At 54.9% G+C, this 21,996-nt stretch overlaps 1 protein-coding gene across 4 annotated transcripts in view; it reads right to left on the reverse strand.

Moving 5' to 3' along the window:
* POC1A (POC1 centriolar protein A) overlaps window positions 1-15,776 on the reverse strand; it is a 68,849-nt gene extending 53,073 nt beyond the window's left edge. Inside the window, exons 1-7 of one of the 4 annotated variants that reach the window (XM_081818756.1) lie at window positions 15,371-15,776; window positions 13,154-13,238; window positions 12,062-12,233; window positions 11,494-11,673; window positions 10,090-10,197; window positions 8,993-9,108; window positions 1,389-1,522 (exon numbers count right to left, since the gene is read on the reverse strand). In XM_081818756.1, coding sequence (XP_081674882.1) covers window positions 1,389-1,522; window positions 8,993-9,108; window positions 10,090-10,197; window positions 11,494-11,673; window positions 12,062-12,233; window positions 13,154-13,238; window positions 15,371-15,388 — 813 coding nt within the window. In that variant the 5' untranslated portion in view covers window positions 15,389-15,776. Of the gene's footprint in view, window positions 1-1,388; window positions 1,523-8,992; window positions 9,109-10,089; window positions 10,198-11,493; window positions 11,674-12,061; window positions 12,234-13,153; window positions 13,239-15,102; window positions 15,122-15,370 lie in introns of those variants that run through there. The other 3 variants (XM_081818750.1, XM_081818743.1, XM_081818744.1) reach the window with 3 other exon arrangements.
* Window positions 15,777-21,996: the final 6,220 nt, after the last annotated feature.

Consider the following 21,996-nt stretch of genomic DNA (forward strand, 5'->3'; position numbering starts at 1 on the left):
ACAGAGAGCATGAGAGGGAGGAGGGTCAGGGGGAGAAGCAGACTCCCCGCCGAGCAGGGAGCCCGATGCAGGACTCGATCCCGGGACTCCAGGATCATGACCTGAGCCGAAGGCAGTCGCCCACCCAACTGAGCCACCCAGGCGCCCCTCATGTGGTTTTCAAATGTCCTCCTGGTTATAAGATCCCAAACTGGTTACACGTGACTGAATAATTGACTTGCCAAAGGGCTAACAAGGTGGCTCCCTAACAAGCTTGCAACAAGAGCAGCAATCACCCAGCCCAGAGGCCAGATATTACACCTAGATGGGCCAGCCACTGGGGGGATGGGACCGCTGGTCCTGCACTCCAAATGTGTGACAGGGAGGACAAGCGGTCACCATGGGCTGAGGGGAGCAGGCAGCCTTCCAAGTCCCAAGAGAGCACAAGGAAAAGCCCAGGCTCCCACCCCAAGCCATGGCCAATGGCCCCCACGTGCCCAACTCAGATGGCAGCGGAATCCAGAGCTGCCAGCCCAAGATACATGAGCACAGCGGGGCCTGCCTCAGCCCTCGAGAGTTCATCCCCACTCGCCTCTCTGCCTGCCTCCCGCCCACAGGTGGAGAAGGGGATGAACTCTTGGCACCCCCGGCCCCACTTGGGTGCGGCAATTATGTCCCAACAGGAGAAACTCCAATGACCGCTCTGCTCAGCCACACTTTCTGACAGGGTGGTGCGAGAGGCCGGCACCCAGGCCAGTGGCTAGGGAGGGCTACAAGCAACCCACCTCCCCACGGCCGGCCCACGGGGGCTGGTGCTGGTCGCTGCCCACCCAGGGAGTCCAGGCCACCGGCCGCACTGGCAAAAGTCACTCAGAGAGAAGGGCTCTGCTCCCTTGCTTCAATTCCAGGAATTCGCAAACACACACACACGGGAAGACGTCCCCCTTAGCACCTGCCTCTGAGAGACACCTGTGGTTACTGTCCCCAAAGGCACCGATGTCTGCAGACCCCCAAGAGACCCTGATTCTGGGCAGGGGTTCCAGGGCTCTACTCAACTGTTGGACCAAGGGACACCTGAGGTCACTGTGGAACAGTTTCCATGCAGCCCCCTGGGCGAAGTGTGCCCACCATGTCCAGATGCCTCCCCCCCACCCCCACCCAAGTTAACCCCTGCACGCTCTACTCAGCTGCGGCACCAGGCCCAGCACTTCTGCCAGAGGTCATAGGTCCTGTGAGGGGCAAACCTGTTTCTGCATCTCACCCCACTGCCCAGGCCGGAGGGGACCACAGAAACCATCCCCAGCGGGCTCCAAGGGAAGGGCCCCCTCCGGTGAACCCCAGCCCCGTATGGGCCTCGAGACGGCACCTCCGCCCCCCTCCACACCACAGCACCAGGCTGATGCCCTCACCTGATGCCCGTGGAGCGTGTAGAGCAGCCGGCCCTCCATGAGGTCCAGAATCTTCAAGGTCGAGTCGCTAGAGGCCGTGAGCAGGTAGTTTCCGGACGGGTGAAAGGACAGGGCATTCACCGCCGCGCTGTGCACTGGGGGAGGGACATCAGTCAGGCGCTGGTTGGGAGGCCCAGGGATGCAGCTGGAGCCTGAAGACGGGCAACTGGGGCCAACCGAGGCTCAGCACAGGGCTGAGCCAGGGCGGCCACAGCTCCAACGACGTGGGGAGCCCCACAACCAAAGAACAGGAGCGGACTCATCCAGAGCTGAGGACAGGCAGCAGGAGACATGGGGCAGGCGGGAGCCCACATGACAAGGCCAGAGGGATGGGGCGATTCCCCTTGCTCTCCTGCCACACGGAGCGGTCGGGCTGGAGCAGAACAGAGTGCTCAAACCTAACACCCAAGCTGTCTCTCATACCGCTACTTAGGGGAAACCGAACAGAAAAGACAATCCCTGAGGTGCCAGTACGATGCCCCTGCCCGACGAGAGCATGCGTGTGGGGCAGGCGGGCAGAGGTAAGACACACGTTCAGGAGCCAGTCGGGCCTGGGTTCCAATCCCAGCCTCCCCACTGTCCCTCACCTTAGGACCCTCAGCAAGCACCCTGACATGCTGCACCCATTTCTCCTGCTGTATCATGGCACCCACGTGTTGGGGCGCAGGGCGGGGGGAGCCTGCCTGTGAGGCCTCTGTACAGAGGGAGCCCTCCGATGGGCCTCTCTGCTGCCCCAGGTGTCATACGCAGCTTCCAGGTCCTGCCGCTTTACCCACGCAACAGCTCAACCTCATCTGTGACTTTCTTTTCCCCAGTGGCCTGGCCTGAGCCCGCCCATCCTGGTGACCCTCACTCTGTGAGATCTGGCCACCCCAGCCCTGTCAGCTTCCCAGCTGCTCCACACGGACCTGGGAGACTCTTGCCCACCTCTACCCCTGACCTTGAAGCTCACTGCTCAGTCACCTCCTCAGGGAAGCCTCCCGACCTCATCGGGGCCACCCCCCTGAATTGTCCCCCTGAAGCACCGTAAGTCTCTGGTGGACGCACTCTTCACTGCAGTGTTTTACATTCCCGTGTAGCTCTCTGACTCATGGCCAGGTCCCCCATGAGACTGTGTGCTCCGTCAGGCAGGGGCTGTGTCGGGTCCTTGCCTCTCGGCTCAGCACCTGACACTGAGCAGGACTCAGAAAGTGGCTGGTGAGTAGGTGAGTTGGACCCAGGCAGGCCACATGTGGGGACAACAATGTGAGGACCAGCTCCATCACAGCTTCTGAAAGCAGCTGCTAAAGAAGACCTCAGTGCCTTCATCCCCACCACCACAGGCCAGGTGGGGGACACCAGTGGGGGTGACATAACCAGGGCCCGCCGAATCAGAACTGCTACAAACAGAAAGACAAACTCTAAAACCAACCTCTCACCCTGGCCCTGTGGGTCTGCAAGAACCAGTGCGAGGCCAGAAACACATCCACCACAGGCTGGCCTTCCACAGAGCCCACAGGGGCACATGGAGCCCCTCAGAAACCAGCCCAGCTGATGTGCTGATACGCCTGGGGAGTGTGGGTACATGTTCCCAAGCACACTTAGGGGAGACAGCCAGGGCTTTACATAACACAGTATTTATGTCTGAGCACTCTCTAAGCACCACAGCTCCAGGAGCCAGCCTGCAAGGGGGCTGAGGGGGTCTCCACAGAGGCAGAGCACAGCGCCCTCAGCCCGCCGCACTCCCCCCACTCGAGGCCGTGGGGGGTGGGGGAGGTCAGCATCCTCAGTGTTTACCAAGACTTGGGGCATGGAGAGCCAAAGAATACGGCCACAGCTGACCCATCAGGAACTGAACAGGCAGGAGCCAGCCACAAGCAGTGGCAGAAAGAACGTTCGTAACGCAGAGCGTGACTGCCACTACCCACAGGTGGAAGGGACGCACATGCAGAGGGAAGTGGACAGAAGCTCCAGACAGAGACCTTCTATAGAGGCCCCTGGGGAGGACAGGAATACAGGGACTTCTCATTTTTACTCTGCATACTTCCAGATTTTTTTTTTTTTAACCATCCGAATACAGTCACTGTGATTACACAACTGGGTGAATGATAAAAAGTGAATCCTTCCCTCCCCCGCAAAAGAGTGAGTGGTGTCCAGGGAAGCGGGAGCCCAGTCTGGCTCGGCATCCTCCCGCCAGCCCTTCAGGTCGTGAGTCTACAGGCGAAGAGCTAGTGCCCTGCACTCCCGAGGGGCCCGCAATGCTCGCCAGATTGCTGGTTCACACTGGCAGTGAAGTGGGGTGGGAGGAGGGGAGCCCTGCCACCCTCAACCCCTCTGCCCCACAGCAGGACAGCTCTGAGAGGCGGCCTGCCCTGCATCTGTCTCCCCAGGCCCCATCTCCCTTTGGGCCCCTTCAAATGCTGCCCCCGGCGCGTCTCCCTCCCTGAGCCTGGAGAAGGGCACGCTATTCTTGTTTCTGCAGCCCTTGGCAGCCTGGCCTGGAATGAACGCCACCCCGCCCCACCTGAGACAAAGCTGGCAGAGGTGCAACCGGGCCAGGAGGGTGGATCAGGGAGGGCCCAGGGCTTCCCAGCACCACCAGGGCGGTGGGGTCAGGATGTGGATAGCACGCCAGGGCCCCCCAGCTGGGCAAGTCTACCCCAGGGAGGGAATCTCCCCCAGAGGAAGGGCACCAAAAGCCCTGCTCTGCTATAAATGGCAGGAATATCAAAGGCCTCCTCGCTGGGGTGGAAACATCTGGAACCATTTACTCCAGAAGAGGGCACAGCTTGGGGGATGAGGATGTATTAGATACCAGGACCCACTGCCGAATTTCCCTCCTCATTCTCCTGCCTCACCCACCAGCCCCGCCAGCCTGGGGCAGCCTCTCTGGCTCTATAGAGGTGGGAGACACATTCTAGGGAGGCCTCATCCTAAGAATCACCCCTGCACGCCAGTCCCCCGGGGAGGCTCCCACCATAAAGTCCTGAGCAGTGACTGTCCAGGAACAATCCACTTCTCATCAGACCCAAAGCTTGCTAGGCCCTCTTCTTGCTTCCATGGCACTGATTGGTGACAACTGACGGCACAGTGCCCCAGAGAAGAGATTCCAACTCATGGTCAGAGATATACCAACATCAAGATTCTACAGGTCACCAGGAACCCAGAGAAGGTGGGACCGAGGCCACTGCAGACCCTGCCCCTAAGCACTGGGAACTGGCCATAGCTTGTGGGCAGCACGTGGCCTAAGGAGAGTCCTAGGTACCCACAATCCACTCTGCCCACACAGCGTGGCATGTACAAGCCCTCAGCAAACCTGGTCCACTGCCCAGTGGGCTCCAAACTGACCAAGGGGCCCAGAGAAGTCCCAGGTACCCAAGTCAGAGGTAGCTTTCTAAGGCAGGCCACACGAGGCCAAGCCCCCGCCCCAGCCCACCACCATCACAAAGGGCGCAGCGCACTTCACCTGGGGGGGCTTCTCATAACATGCAACTGGCCTCCCCAGCGACTTCGGGTTCACAAGGGACTACGGATTCGTACAATGAAGGTGCTCTGATACCAGCAGGGAAGGATGCTCAAAACCCTGCTGTGTGAATGTCACACCAATGCCCACTTAGGGATGGTGGGAAAGGGCCAGTGAGCTGGCCAGATCACGTGGGACAGTGCACTGCCCTCCTGACCAACCCTTCTGGTCTCAAAACACCAACCAAAGGATACAGGCCCGCCCCACCAACTGACTGCACAGCTGCCTGAAAATCCTCTGTGACCAGATCTGGGGTAGGGCAGAGGGGTGTGTTAAGAACCAGGGGACAGAGAACCTGGGACTCTGAGCTCTAACTAGAATTTCTGGAGAGGGCCAAACCAAACCCTCCCAGGGGCCTCAGGAAGCAAATGACTAGAATCAACATGGTGTAAGGAAGCCAGCGTGGAGCAGCGGACAGAACGCCACACTCAGAGGCCTTCCGTTGGAAACTCAGATTCCCAGCTTCCCAGCCGTGGGACCATGGACAAGCCTCAAACTGCCTATCTGTGAAATGGGGAGTAGCCCTGTCCTGCTAGCCCCCCCGGGGCCTGTCACTGGCTAGCGGACCTGCACGTGCCTGTGAGCCGCAAACTGCACTACGGGTTCCGGATGGGGGTTGCTGCTCAGATGTCTGAACAGCCTTCTCGTGGGCTCGGAGCATATGGAGCCTAACCCACCTCCGTGGGGCCTGGCACTCCCAGGGATCCGGCAGCCCCACCGTCTCCTCGCTGAATTGGGAAACCAGAACTGCTCCCCACAGGGACAGGTCAGAGCCAAGAAACTCCTTGCCTGAGACAGATGGTGCCAGCTTAACTCCCGACAACCCAGCATGGAACAGGAAGTGTCCTCCGTGACGCGCAACCACGGGGCAGCTGGACACGGGCAGGCTGCGGCTGCTGACCACACACTGCAGTATCAGGAATCAAAGGGTCTCAGAAAAGCCCAACAAGCTCATGTGCCTCAAGCCCACCCAGGAGTGCCTGGTACTCATTCGGAGTCACCAAGGGAGACACTAGATGTTATGGTATTCTTAAAAACTTTCCTCTGGGTTTCCCAGGGGCCAAGGATCGAAAACAGCTCAGGCATCTGCTGCCAGAGTGCCAGGAGTCATTCTCGGGGAATCAGCCTCCAAACAGATGCCCCGGCACCTCTGAGGATGAGGGAGCAGCTGCTACTAAGGGGGTAGGGGGAGCCTCTCAGGTAGAAGGTTTGGCCATGGAGCTCTTTGGGGAAGCCGCTAGACCTGAGCAGACCTGGCCAGGTCCCTCAAGCAGCATAAAGGGTGAGGGGTACGTCCCCCAGCCAATGTGCTCAGATCCACCGAGCTCTCCTTGAGCCCCAGAGGGTAAGCTCAGAGGCAGTGGGATGAGTTTGCTGCCCCGTGCGCCATGCATTGGGCAGGGAGCTGAGGAAACCCGATTGTCTATGAGGTACTCCAAGCCACCCAAGGCGTCTGATCTATATTGGGGTGGCTTAGGAATAAGACACTGGGTAGCTCTGTCATAGGAGCAAAGGACAAGCAAAAACACACTGAAATCTCTCTGCAGAGCCTGTCAGCCTCATGCACCCGGGTCCCCTCAGGACTTGGCTCCTGATGACACCTGAGCCCTCCCACCACCTCCCCGGCCCTGCCAGTCACTGACCTCCCATGCCCAGGACCTCTCTCCAGCACCCGCCACCCTCCTCGACTGCCCTACATCACTCCCCCTCCTGACCACCTCTTTAGGAGACGTTGCATTCCTTCATGCCCCTGGCTCTGCCCCATCAGCCCTCACTCTGGCTGCTTTGTCAACCTTTCCCTCTATGGCCCCTTAAACACAGGGACCCAGGATATCGCCCCAGCCCTTCTCAAGCCCCCAGTTCCTGGGCCCAGGTGGCCACTCAACCCACAGCATCACCTCCTAACTCTATTCAATCTCCAAAGCCTATCTCCCTGGGCCCGATCCCTGCCCCACTCAGATGCCCAGCCCTCCCTCAGACACCGGCTGCAAGCAGCCCACCCACCAATCACCCAGACACACCAGCTTCCCACCCATGTAGGCTCTCAGCACTGCTGTCCTCTCAGACAGATCTTCGCTCCTCAAGCAATGGGACCAGTCCCAGCACAGCCAGCCAGGCTGCAACTTTGGGACCATGGGCCACAGTATGGCATTCAAGGTCCTCCCCAATGGGTACCTGCTGGTGCACCCTACAAACACCAGACCCATGCTCCTGACCCATCAGAGGTGAGGCTGGACCCTCCCAGAGTCACCTAGAGATCCTCTCCCCTCAGTGTCAAATCTTATGTGGTGAAAAGAAATAATAATAAAAAATTAAAAGACTTATGTGGTACAAACCACATTTCCAGTACTCACTTGAACTCTCCCAACAGATCTTCTCAAACCCCATAAGGTACTATTACCACCCCCTTTACAGATAGGAAGCAGCCTATACTCCTAACCTGCACTGCCTCGTCACCTTCCCTTCCCATCTCTCCTGACCCCACACTCAGTGGCGCCTTCCCGCCCAGCACTCCTCCACACCTGCCAACCTTCCCCCAGTCAACCCTGCAGATGTGCCCGATCTCCAACCCAGGCCTGGCCCAGAGCAGAAGAGAGGCCTCTAAAGCCTGAAGGAGGGGAAAGAGGGGTGTGGTCTCCAAGCAGAGGGCAGACCCCATAGCTGCTCTGTTCTAGAAGCTCTGTCTGAAACGGCGGCTGTGACAAACCCCAGGGCTCTCTGTTGAGGAAGGTACCAGTTATGCGGCTAGCCCCTGCCACCTGGTGGTGGTATAGGGCAATGCAGGCCAGACTCCCTACTCCAGGATCTCCAGGACCCAGACTTGGCAACACGGGCGTCATGAACACAGTACCTGGTTCCTGCACTCCCTAAGCTCTTGACACAGACCAATTCGTTACCCTCCCAACACCATCTGTGAGGGAAGCCCTATCATTGTCCCAGGGGGCCCAGAGGAGTCAAGTGACCTGCCTAACGTCACACAACTAGGAATGCTGAGGCTGGCTGCGGAGCCCACCCTCCACCGTGTGCTTTTTAAGACCAGGAGCCTCTCCCTCGCCTCGGTTACCTCAACATCTTAGAGTCAGCTAAGAAGAGCTCATAGTGGGTGGAAAGGAGAGCTCTGAACCCCAATCTCACACCTTTGTCCAGACACATCCTTCCCATTTTCAGGTGCGAATTCTGGAAAGGAGCCCATGGTCTTTAAACTTAGTCCCAAGTCAACGACCACAGCTCCTCAAACAACTCCAGCTCTACCCCTCCCCAGTCTCAGCCCCAGGCCCACAGGCCCACCCACCATTTTGCCCCCTGCACAACTCCTAGTTCCTCCTGTGGCCCCTCGCCAGCTTCCTTCCCTGGCCCCATCCCCACAACGGAGGTGGCTCATGGCCCTCCCCAGTCACACCTGCTCTCAAGACAGTTCCATGCTCTAGTACCCTCCACAAGCTCATCCTAATCACACCCAAGTCCGTCCCTACCCCACCTCCCAGCTGGAACTGGCCACAGCCCATGCTGACTGCCTGCCGCTCTGCCTTCCGAGGGCTACCATTAGATCAGGGGACACAGCCCCAGGGCTGCCTCCTGAGCCTGGTCTCTAGCCTAAGTTGACCTTCCGTATGGTTCTTGGCTCCATACCTATGGAGGACACCAGGAGGCCAGAGGTGGCCAAGGTGCCATGAACACTGACTTCTTTTGACAGGCCTGCCCCTTTCCCCTTAGCTCTAGAGACGAGTAGCACGGGTAGCCCCTGAGAAGCGGTCCCTGAGCAGAGCCCTGGCCAGAGATCCACTGCGAGCTCCTCGTCCCGCCCTGCAGTGTGCAGGAGACTCTGCCGGCTCCGGAGCAGGCTCCACAGGGCTTGGTGGGCGCCAGGCAGCGCCAGGGTCCACCTTCGGGCCAGCGTTCCGAGCAGCATGGCCACGGCACAGACTACCGGCTGCTGGAGATCCCAACGGGCCCGGGCCTTCTCCCCACTGACCGGGGCCGTCCTCAGGCCCGCCTCAACACCACGGCAACGAGCCGGCCACCTGCCGCCCCAGCCCCGCAGCGGCCGCTCTCGGACACTCACGCTGATAGTGCTGCAAGAGCCGGTGTGTCCGCACGTCCCACACCTTCACCGTGTTGTCCATGCCGCCGGCGGCAATGCACGTGCCGCTGGGGTGGAAGTCCACGAAGGTGACAAAGCTGGAAAGACAGGGGCCACCACACGCTAGAGGAGGACCGTCCTGGCTCGGAACAGACCCCCAAACATCCAGCCCTTTCCAACATCCCTGCACGTCCGCTCAGGCTGTTCCCCGAACCCAGAAGACCTCCCTCCTGCCCCGCTTCTTTACCAGGTGGCCAAGGGATAGCAAGGAGAGGGTGAGAACAGTGGCTAACAGTGACCGGACATGGACTTACCAGGGAGCAAATCCCAGCAGCCACTTCTACATACAAGTAGAGAAAGTGGTCTTCAGCCCAAAGGTCAGCCGACAGCTTAGGGTGTTTAGAGTCAGAGTCGGGGCCCTCATCAAAGCAGGGCCCTCATCAAAGCCCCCTGCCTGCTGAGGCCCAGCCCCAAAGGGCCAGCAGGGCCCCAAGGCCACTGGTTGACTATCTCCAGGAGACAGGCCAAGGGCCCCCAATATCCCCACACGTGACATCCAGGCTGGCATCATGGCCGGCTCTCAGGAGGAGACTTTCCCGGGGGCTCCCAGCCTACCTGCGGAGCGCACAAGCTGGCGTTCATTGAGAAGACCAGAACAGGTGAGGCCCTACTCCAATGCAGGCTCCTCCCTCTCCTGATGATGTGGCACAACGTGAACCGCCACCAAGAACTTACAAGAACCTGACAAGCCTTTCATTTATAAAACCATCACCACAGGTAACATACTAACATGATTTTGGGAGGTCCAGGGTCACCTTCTTTCAGAGAGACAAGTCACAATTCTGAGAACTGGGAAGTGAAAGGAAAAGAGAGGCCCCAAGAATCACATGCCTTAAAGTTAAGCACCCGTTATTTGTGGGGATGGAGATGAGACTGAACCTCCCGCTCACATAGGAAAAAATTCAGAGACAGAGAGAAGCAGAGACGTGGCCCCACATAAGGCCACTGGGACCCCTTCATGCCTAGGTCCATGCTTTTCTTGAGCATCTGCAGGAGGAGGACAGGGTCCGGTGACTTACCCGCCATGCTCACAGTAAGAGTGGACACACTCCCGGCTCGTCTTGTCCCATAGTTTGACAGTCTTGTCATCGCTGGCAGACACGATGAGCCGCCCGTCTGGGGAGAACCTGAACCAGGCAGGGCACAAGTCACACCACCGTGGGCACTGCACACTGTCCTCCACAGCCACCTTCCTGCACTGCCCACCACCAGATCCCAGAACCAGCCAAAGCGTGAACACTGCTCTGACCCTGAGCGATCCTGGGCAAGCGGCTTTCCCTCTGTGAGATGGGTAAGAATGGTACCTACACTCATGGTGGGCAGGGAGCAACGTTGTATGCACAAGGCCCCCAGCACGGCACGTGGCATGTGGCAAAGTGCGTGCTGACTGCTCATGCTATTAGCATGAAGGTGGCCCAAAGCCACCATCAGCATCGTTACCCTGTTCTCAGGTCCCCCAAGTCCACATTTGACTCTGAGAACCACCTACCGACAAAAATGTGTGGAGGTCCTGGGGACCCACCACCAAAGGCTGGTGTAGGCTTCACACTGGTTTGCTGGCCTGGCCCCTCCTATTCTCAGGAACCTGATGGTGAGGCCTCTCTGAGCAATCAGGGACCTCCCAGGACAAAGGTGCCCTGGAGAACAAGTAACTTGCATGGGGTCCCCAGAAGAACACCATAATAGTCCCCAACCTCTGACTCCCATGGTTTCCCAGCATCCCCAGACCTCCCAACCTCTTCCTCTGGAGCACGGAGATCTCTGTCGAAAGGATCAGAATAGCTGAAAGTGGGCACATTTGTGTCCGCAATCCTTGGACCCTGAAAGGTCCTGTGGGTCACCTGGCGCCTATCCCCACAGCACTGCCTCCCCCACAGCAAAGGGAGAGCCAGCCTCCAGACCAGCCTCCTCAGAAGCCTCAACATCCACCCAGCAGCTCAAGCAAAACCAACTTCTGAGAGGCAGACTCAGCTTCAAACCCCAGCGAGCACCCAGGGGCAAGACACTGCGCTGTTCTGAGCCTCGGTGTCCTCATCTGTAAAATGGGAATGACACTGCCTAGGCTGCAGGCCTGCCATGAAAAGTGAAAACAAACTGTAGAGTGCTACTAGTGACATCATCTTGTCGCTATTGCTCCTAAATGGCCCCTGCCGACTTGCTTCCGGCCGCATTAGTCCGGAGGTCAGGGGCTCAATCATGGCTGGCAACGAACTCACTTACTTGTCATATGTGAGCTAGAAGCTCCTCAGCAATTTACAGTGCGACAACTTCTTTGCTCCCATTTTCCCAATCAGGAAGCTGAGGCTCAGGAATATGAAAGAGTAGCTAGTTCGCCCAAGGTCACGCTACTGGCGCCTGACAGCGCCTCGGTGCCCCTCAAGCCCCAGGTCCCTCCGAGGGTCTGGGCGCAGGATGATGCTCACCTGGCGCAGCGGACCCAGTTGATGTGCTGGCTCAGGGAGAACAGGAATTTCTGGCGATGAGTTGACCACACCTTAACTGTTTTGTCGTCGGAGGCCGTCACAAAAGACTGGCCGTCACTGCAGAAGTGGATGCTCCTCACTGTGGCTGTGTGTGCACGAAACACGGTAGACTCGCCTTTGCTGCAGGGACGGGTATTCCGATTCAGGAGACCCACAACGGTGACAGGAGGGCCCGTGAGCACATCAACGCTCTCCCGACCCCTCAGGGGCCCTTCCCGACGTCCGTGCAGGCCTGCCACCCCAGCCCCCCACAAGGAAGGCCAGAACCACCACCCACCCTGCCCATATGTGAGCAGCATCAGACGGGAGCCCTTCCAGGATGGCTGCGGTAAGCCCAGAATCCCTCTCCCAACCCTAAGGGGAGGGCTCAGCTTCTGACAGCACCCCTTCAGAAGTAGGGCAGATGCCCCACCATGACAAGTCCAGAGCCAGGATGGGGACTGGAGTGGGGACAGCTCTGGCACCAGGACCCCAGGCTCAGACAAGCCCTTCCAAGTCTGTAACTCACACATTGGGTATCCAGATCCGGACAGTCTTGTCTCGGGAGCCTGAGGCCAGCAGGTGTCCCGAAGGGGAGAAGTTCACACAGGTGACAGCGTCCTTGTGGCCCGCAAAGCGGTAGGCACGTGACTGGGGCTTCATGTGCCAGACCATGAGGCATGAGTCCATGGAGCCACTGGCTGAGAAAGCAGGGATGCTGTGACCCTCAGCTCTAGTGGGCCTTGAGCCTCCAGCAGGACGATGGGGTAAGGGGACAGAAGAAAGACCACACTTCCAGCAACTGCTGAGCTGGGGTTTGGAGCATCGATGGGCTGTCAGCTCTCCAAGCAGCAGGCCCACAAGGGAGCCAGACCAAGAGATGCCCTTCACATGCAAGGCCTGGGCTGCAACCCAGCGGGCCTCTGAGAAAACTCATCCCCCATGGGGTTCCCCACAGTCACACCCTAAGGGCACTAGAGAGCAAGTCCTCCCAGCCCGACCCAATGGGCCTTTTGCCACTGAGAGGGACCAAGTCAATCAGAAACGTAGAGATCCCCAAGACAGATCAAATGACTTCAGTTTGCTCTTTATCTACAGTGACCAGTAGTCTCTGGCAGGGGACCTTGACTATGGGATGAAGGGAGAGCCCTGTCCCTAGAAACAAGAAAGCGGCAGCCATGACAGCTGTGTAGGAACCCCCAAGCGACCAAGGAGCAGGGGTACTCAGCTCTGCTCTTTGCCCTTCTCACTGGATGCTCCCATACTGCTGTGGACAACAGAATCGAGGACCCAAGGAAAAGGAGCCATTGTTTAGGGCCATTCTACCAGCCAGACCCAAGAGACGGCTGGGGTATATGCAGTGAAAAGCCCAGACCCTGGACCCACCTTCCAAGGCTCCGTGCCCTTGGCAAGGCCCCCCAACTCTCTGAGTCCCACACTCTGCATGTAGAATGCAGTTCACAAACCCAGCCCCAGACAGCTGGCCAGCTGAAGCCAGATGCAGGGCTAGACAAAGCACCTGGGTCCTCACAGTGCCCTACCGCCCCCCCCCCCCCTTCCCAGCTAGAGACTCTGCCCTCTCAGCTCATAACCTAGTGCCGAGGAAGATGCCTCCTCTTACCCAGCTGCTTTGTGTTGAGACTGAAGTCCACACAGGTAACTGCATCTCGGTGGCCTTTAAAATGCCTCTCCAGCGAGGGGTCCTCCTGCAGGAGAGCCAGGGTCAAATGTGTGAAATATGAATGAAGAAGGGGCTTTCCCAGGGCCAAGACTCTTCCTAAAACAGCCAGGGGGGTTTAAAAATGCTCAAGGCATGATCTTGTATATAGAAAATCCTAAGGAATTCGCTAAAAAACTATTAGAGCTAATAAACCAGTTAAGCAAGGTTGCAAGATCAATATATAAAAATCTATTGTAGGACGCCCGGGTGGCTCAGATGGCTGAGCGTCTGCCCTCGGTTCAGGTCATGATCTCCAGGTCCTGGGATCAAGGCCCATGTTGGGCTCCCTGCTCAGCTGGGAGTCTGCTTCTCCCTCTCCCTGCCTCTCCCCCTCTCAAGTGAATAAATAACACCTTAAAAAAATTTTAAAAACTCTATTGTACTTCTGCATACCAGCAATGCACAATCTGAAGAATGATAACAAATCCATTTATGACACATGAAAAAGAATAAACACTTAGAAGTAATTCAACAAGTGGGGCGCCTGGCTGGCTCAGTCACTAGAGCGTGCGACTCTTGATCTCCGGCTTGTGAGTTTGAGCCTCACATTGGGTGTAGAGGTTACTTAAAAATAAAATCTTTTGGGGGCACCTGGGTGGCTCAGATGGTTTAAGCGTCTGCCTTCGGCTCAGGTCATGATCTCAGAGTGCTGGGATCGAGCCCCGCATCGGGCTCCCTGCTCGGCGGGAAGCCTGCTTCTCCCTCTCCCACTCCCCCTGCTTGTGTTCCCTCTCTCACTGTCTCGCTCTGTCAAGTAAATAAATAAAATCTTAAAAAAAAGAATCAAGGAGAGAAAATGGGGGCCTTTCAGCAACCCCCATTTCAGGAATCAGATTCTGAATCCTCAATCTCACTGTAGACTGGCCAACGAACCCAAAGGTCAGCCTGGACAGGCCCCAAGGGGCAGTGCCACCATCTCTACCTGTGCCCAACGTCGTCAAGGAAGCAGTAGTTCAGGACACTGCTAGGAAGACATGGAGAAAATATTCCAGACTCTTTCCACACAACAGCAGCTGTCTTAGCACTTGAAGAGTTATAGCCCTGCCATGCAAACATCTCCCCCTACCCCAAATATCAGAAACCTCAAAGAAGCATTTTGGGCGCACCGGGGAGCCCAGCAAAACCTCCTCCTGGGAAAAAAATGTCCTTGGGGCAGAGTAAGACCATTGCCACCCCACAGAGTTGTAACCAGAACAAAGGTCCCCATGGCCCTGTGCCCAGCTCCACCCCCAACACACAGGCCTGAGTCACCCTTTCAAGAAGAAATGGAGTGGCAGCTGGGGTGGAGGGCAACAGAGCAGCAACTGCTTCACCTGAACCTCTTGGGAGAACAAGATAATGCCCACCTCTAGGCTCAATGCGCAGAGGTAAGTTCGGTTCCACCTCTGACCAGGGGACCCCGAAACCTCCCAACATCCTTCCCACCTCCTCATCCTACCCGCCTCTGTGGTTCCTCAGTGGCTGCACCCTAAGGTGGTTTATATATGGAAGGAAGTGGGGAGGGACTTATGGGAAGGGCTAGATTAGGGGTCAAAAAGCCTGGATCCTAAGTCTGGGCCCTCTGCTCAAGGCCCCACATGCCAACAGGCACCACCCGGTCTTCCTGACTCTCAACCCAGCCCAAAGGCCAGACATGTTTAAACAATCTCTCAAAAAGAGGGGTTTTGGAGTGCTTCCCTCTGGAGGAAACTGGGACTCAGGGCGCCCGGCCCAGATCACACTGCAGACCTGGGCTGTCCCGTCCGAGCACGGTGTTCGCTCAACAAGCCCCTACCCAGCCACCCACTGCTGAGGATGGTGAGACTGAGGCCCGGAGCTGGCCTCCAGCCCGACCTCCAGTCGAAACGTACTAGTACTAGTGTCTCCTCCGCTAGGATGCAAATCCGGGGAGCGGGGACTCGTTGGTCCGCCCCCGTAGTCCGCAAAGGGTCTGGCACTCAGGAGGTGCTCACTACGTGTCCCGACCCAGCGCCCCCTGCACAGACGGTAAACAGGCTGGAGAAGACTGGCTCGGGACCTAGCATCCCACTCGCCCCCTAGCAGCCATCACCTCGGCTAGGCACCCACAGTCCCAGCGGGGAGACTAAGGCCGGGCAACCACCGCCGGCAAGAACTTACAGGGCAAGGTGCCGCCATGGCGGGCCCGGGGCGCCCAAGGCGCCGGAGAAGGCAGCGTCGGCCGTTGCGGCCCGTTCAGTTTCCGCGCCCCCAACCGCCGCCAATAGCAACGCGAGTCGCGTCGCCACGCCCCGCCCACGACGATTAAAGGAGACGCTGCACCTCCGCTTTTTGTCCCCCGGCCGGAAGCAGAGCTGTGTGGCCGGTTCTACGGCCTCCGCGCGCAGCTCCGCCAGAACAGCAGCCCACGGGTGCCGCCGCCAAAGGTCTCCGTCCACTGTCACTAATCCCCTAAGAAATTACAAAACCCAGGATGAGGGGTTCACTGCATCGGCCCCGTAGCTCGGTTTACCGCACGACGAGCACAGCCTTCTGGGAAATGCAGTTTCAAGACGGCCGCCACCTTGTGTGTGCAGAAAAGTGGAACTACTTTTCCCAAGATACCTTGAGGGCGGGCCGGGATTAACCACCGGTAGGAAAGGCTTCAAGGATCCCGGAAGTGGAGGACACGTGGGTCATTGTATTTGTGTCCTCTTAAAGGGCCCTTGAAACAGGGCGTTCGCTCAATACCTTAAGGGCCAATTAGTCGCCCGTCAGAGATTCTTTAAATGGTTCACTCCTCCGAACTTAAAACAAGTGTCATTTAAAAGAACACCGGTCACTTGGAATCACATCCATAGGATTCTCCATGGGTGGAGAAACCTAGGTTCTATTCTGTTGTCGTCCTGCTTCATTGTGTGACCTGTGACCTTGGAGAAAAAAAGTACCTTTGCCCAGGCCTCAGTTTTGTAATACTGTAATTTGTAATATGAGGGAGTGTGATGCAGCCTGGTCCTCTCCAGACCCCTCAGCCCTGAGAAGCGGTTATAAATTACATATTTAAAAGAGAAGGACACATTTCTAGATATGTCTCCTGAAGCAAGGGAGACAAAAGCAAAATTAAACTATTGGGACTGCATCAAGTTAAAAAGCTTCTACACAGCAAAGAAAATAATTAACAAAGCCAGAATACAACCTACTGAATGGGAGAAGATACTTGGCAAATGACATACCTGATAAATGGTTAGTATCCAAAATATATAAGGAACTTACACAACTCAACACCAAAAATTCAAATAATCCAATTAAAAATGGGCAGAAGACAGGGACATTTCTGGGATGCCTGGGTGGCTCAGCTGGTCAGGCATCTGCCTTCCACTCCAGTCGGGGTCCTGGGATTGAGTCCAGCGTTGGGCTCCTTGCTCAGCAGGGAGCCTACTTCTTCCTCTCCTTGCCCCTCCCCCTGCTTGTGCACGTTCTCTCTCTCTCTGACAAAAAAAAAAAAAAAAAAAAAGACATGGACATTTCTCCAGAGAAGACATCCAGATGGCCAATAGACACATGAAAAGATGCTCAACATCACTCATTATCAGGGAAATACAAATTAAAGCCACAATGAGATAATACCTCACAGCTGTCAGAATGGCTAAAATCAGAAACACAAGAAACAACAAGTATTGGCAAGGATGCAGAGAAAAAGGAACCCCCGTGCACTGTTGGTGGGAAGGCAAACTTTTCCACTGGTGCAGCCACTGTGGAAAACAGTATGAAGTTTCCTTAAAAAATTAAAAATAGAACTACCATATGCTCCAGTAATTCCACTACTGGGTATTTACCCAAAGAATAGGAAAACCCTAATTCAAAAAGATATATGTCCCCCTATGTTTATTGTAGCATTATTTACAAAAGCTGAATTATGGAAGCAATCCAAGTATCCATCAGTAGATGAATAAATAAAGAAGATGTGGTGTGTGAGTATATGTATGTATATATATGCACACACACAAATATATATATATACATATATGTATATATACAATGAAATATTACTTGGCCATAAAATATAATGAAATCTTGGGGCGCCTGGGTGGCTCAGTTGGTTAAGCGGCTGCCTTCGGCTCAGGTCATGATCCCAGGATCCTGGGATCGAGCTCCACATGGGGCTCCCTGCTCAGCGGGGAGTCTGCTTCTCCCTCTCCCTCTGCCTCTCCCCCTGCTCATGCTCTCTCTCTGTATCTCTGTGTCTCAAATGAATGAATAAAATCTTTTAAAAAATAATAATAATGATGAAATCTTGCCATTTCCAACAATATGGATGGATCTAGAGAGTATAATGTTAAGTGAAATAAGTCAGACAGAGAAAGACAAATACCATATGCTTTCACTTACATGTGGAATTTAAGAAACAAAACAAATGAACAAAGAAAAAAAGAGACAAACCAAAAAACAGATTCTTAACTATATAGAGAACAAACTGGTGGTTATCTGAGAGGAGGTGGGTGGGGAGATGGGTGAAATAGGTAAAGGGGATTAAGAATACAATTACCATGATGAGTACTGCATAATGTATAGAATTATTGAATCACGATATCATAAACCTGAAATTAATGTTAACACTGTATGTTAACTATACTGGAATTAAAATAAAAAATAAAAGAAAATTAATAAAAGAGGAGACATTCTAAGGGCCTGGCCACCAGGGGCCATCCCTGCTCACTTTATGCTGTCAGAACGTCCAGGCTGTCCTTGTCCAGAACTTTTACCCTGTCTCTGGGCATCTTCCCAACCTGGAGCTGACCTGGACCGGATATTATGCAACATTCAGGAAACTTCTGTCACCTCCCTGGACAGGCCAATTTGGCCAGACTCCAACACTGATTAGGATCTGGCCAGGCCCGGGGTTTTCTCATTACATCCTGAGACCAAAGATGGTTTCTCCATGGACCTCCAAACCAGAGCAGAATCAGAACCTGGCACAGGTGGGTAGCTGGCATGTAGAGGAGTGGGTCTCTCCTTCGGACCTAGAAAGTCTGGGGCCAGACGGAAGAAACAGAGACATCTTCACTGTGATTTGGCATAGAATTGGCTTCTTTACATTACAAATGTTCAAGCTCATTTAACTCAGACTCTGAAATTCTCCTTAAAACAACAAGTATTGGGGCGCCTGGGTGGCTCAGTCGTTAAGTGTCTGCCTTCAGCTCAGGTCATGATCCCGGAGTCCTGGGATCGAGCCCTGCATCGGGCTCCCTGCTCGGCGGGAAGCCTGCTTCTCCCTCTCTCACTCCCCCTGCTTGTGTTCCTTCTCTCACTGTGTCTCTCTCTATCAAATAAATAAAATCTTTAAAAAAAAACAAAACAAGTATTGTATTATTCACACACCTCAGAATTGTTCAACATTGTTCAAAGGATGACTTTCAAGTCTTCCCGCCAACATTCACAACTCATTCAGCGATTCTCTTTGTCTGCTGTCCACTTAAAGTGAAAACGTTAAGGAAGAAAAAAAAATTAAATACAGAAATATCTCCATTAAATTTAGAGTTTGTTTGTTTTTGTTTTTTTTTAAGATTTTATTTATTTATTTGACACAGAGATAGAGAGCACAAGTAGGCAGAGCGGCATGCAGAGGGAGAAGGAGAAGCAGGCTCTCTGCTGAGCAGGGAGCCTGACGCGGGGCTCGATCCCAGGACCCTGGGATCATGACCTGAGCCGAAGGCAGTCACTTAACCAACTGAGCCACCCAGGCGCCCCAAATTTAGAGTTCTTTTATTGCTGTTATTGGTAGTGTTTTTGGTCTCGTTTTGTTGTTTTGTTTTGTTTGTGTAATTTTAGCTACGGAACATCCCTGGTCTATTGGAGCTCGTAATCTACAAAACTGAATGTAGAGAAACCCTTCTGTAAAATGATTTTCAAATGTCAAGCTTGCTCAAAGTAACAGGCCCTAGAAGATTTTACTCATTCTCCCTAGTCTTTCCAGATCCTACTATCTTCTATCCTTACCCACTGGAAGAGGAGCTGGGGATGCCCCACCCACTCTTGTTCATTTATTCTCCAAAAATTGCAACACCACATTCTGCCAACACCACGAAGACGAGCCATGATCCACCACCGACACAACCTGTATAAACAAAGATTGGTGCCTCTGCCTTCTGACTGAGCAGCCCCTACCCTGTGCCACGTCCATCAGATTGGACTCCATTTCTAAGTCCCTCATATTGGGGATGAGTATGCTCAAAGTTGGAGGAGCCAACACTGAGCCTCCATGTTGAGGGGACCTCCATGTTGAGGGGGGCTGGAAGAGAGCTCCTTTTTCAAGCCCCCTTGTGGCAGGAAAGCTAGAAACTCTATCCTGGTATAAAGCCCATAAAACCCCTGCAAGAGACTCTCCTCCAGTCATCACTCCCAGACCCCCTGCCCAAGAGCCAATGCCACCTCAGGGTGAGGCAGAGAAAGAAGGAGGAAAAGCAGGGATCACACCCACCCACATAGCCCAATCCATCCTGCGCCTGGAAAGCCCCATCAGTTCTATCACTCAGCCCTGCACTGTGGCCTGGGCTTGAAACTCTGCGCATGGCAGCTTAGGGCTTGTCCCAGGGTCAGACACATCTTGGGATGAGCCCAGGCCCTGCCACCTCTAAGCTGGGTGATCTAGCAGGAGTCATGCCATATCCCTGAGCCTCCATGTCCTTGATTGTAAAATAATCATAACATATCGGCCGCGGTGGGAGAGGAGGGATTCCATGAGCCATTAATTAATGTGAGAACTTGATATTGAGCTGCCACTTAATACATTTGACATTTTACCATGACCTCAGTCACATCACATACCTCCTCTGCTCCAGCCATCTAGCCGCTACCTCTCTGCTTCTGCTCCCACCTCCAGCTCCTGGGCTGCCTTGGCTCCAGCCACGTTGGCCTTCATGCCGTTCCTTGAATAAGAATGTGCCAGGCACCCTCCCATCTCAGGGCTTTTGCACTGGCTGTTGTCCCTGTGTCCACTTGGCTCAACCTATCACTTCCATCAGGACTTTGTCATATGTCACCTTCTCAGTGTGGCTTTCCCTGGCCACCCCACTTAAAATGCCAACCCACCTTCCTTCTCCCGGCTTTATTTTTCCCCAGTGTCTTTGCCATCTGACACACTGGACTTCTTGGGTTGTTATCTTCTCCCCTCTTAGAACATCAGCTCCACGGAAAGGCTGTGTGTGTATCCCTGCACCCGGCGCAAGGCCCAGACAGAGTGGGTCCACAGTACATATTTGTCAGTGAAATAAACCAATCATGACAAGATTGCTCAGAGATGGTTCCAGAGCCTGTGAAGGGCAGGACTTGTTCCCAGTGGGAGAGAAGGGGAAGGGATTAGGGTGATCAGGAAAAGCTTCTCTGTGGGGGCAGGGAAACCTGAGCTTTAGAGCACAAATGGGGCTTAGAGGGGCAGGGGACGGACACACAGGACAATTCCAGTGCAGGGAGCAGACTAGGCAAAGGTCTGGTGGCAGGATTGAATGTGGAATATCTGGAGAGCAGGGATAAAGCAGGTGGGCTCAGAAGTAAGGCTAGACTGTAAGGTCACAAACATTGACAAGAATCGTGGGGATCGGGCTCAATGGGTCAGGAGGCCAGCCACGTGTCCCCTCCCAGGGCTGAGGGGAGCCAAAAGAGACCTCTCACAGATGTGGCGCCTGCAGGGGGGAAGTCCCATTGCAATTCTGGACCTCAGTCATACCCACTGTAGAAACGGTATGCCTCTGCAGGGCAGACTTCTCTGAAGACAGGCCATACCCCCAGCAGGGAGGAGTCTAAGGGGCCACAAGCCTTCATCCTTGCTCAGCCCTGCTCCTCCATCCGGCAGCATTGGCCACTCTGCTAAGAAGCCCACACTGGTGGGAACACTAGGGAATCCCTCTGGGTGAGCCTCCGCCTTGAGACTGTCCTTCCATATTGCAAACAGTGAATGGCATGGCTAGAGCTGCTATGGCAGTTCCTGGGGCAGTGATGTCAACGAAACTGGGACCGGTTTTCAGGATGCGTGAAGAAACAGAGCTTGTTGGTAGCCACGCCACACCATCCACTCAAGTCAGATGGGGAAGCCTCTGTGTGCTGAGTCCTTCTACCCACATCCCATGACCAGTGTCCTCCCTCCCATAACCCCAAGCAACCCCTTGGGAGATGCTGGGCCTCCGTTTCACATTGTCCAGGAAAAAGGGAAGAGGCCAGAAAAGCCCAGTGGGGATAGAACAAATCCCACAAAGCTGAGGCCCCCTGACCTTGGCTCTATACAGGAGGGCTGGGGTGGGGTGCAAATGCCATAAAAGGTCTGAACTGAAACCTGAGAACCTTCCTGGTAGATAATGCAGACAGGGCTTCAGAGCAGCAACATTCAGCCCCAGCTGCTGTTTAGAACCTCTGCAGGTGGAATCAGCACCAGCTGCTTAAGAGTTCCCCAAGTAAGTCCATTGGGCCAAGGCTGCTCTAAACCAGGGGGACCAAGAGAACTTTCTATGATGATGAGAATGTTCTGCATCTACACTGTCTAATACAGTAACCCTTGGTTACATGTGACTATCGAACACTTGAAATGTGGCTACTGTGCCTAAAGAACTGAATTTTATTTATTTTTTTTAAAGATTTTATTTATTTATTTGAGAGAGAGAGAATGAGAGAGAGCAAGCACATGAGAGGGGGGAGGGTCAGAGGGAGAAGCAGACTCCCTGCCGAGCAGGGAGCCCGATGCGGGACTCGATCCAGGGACTCCAGGATCATGACCTGAGCCGAAGGCAGTCGCTTAACCAACTGAGCCACCCAGGCGC

Source organism: Leptonychotes weddellii, chromosome 1 (genome assembly GCF_054177405.1).
Source record: "Leptonychotes weddellii isolate Sample4059 chromosome 1, ASM5417740v2, whole genome shotgun sequence".
NCBI classification, from domain to species: Eukaryota; Metazoa; Chordata; class Mammalia; order Carnivora; family Phocidae; genus Leptonychotes; species Leptonychotes weddellii.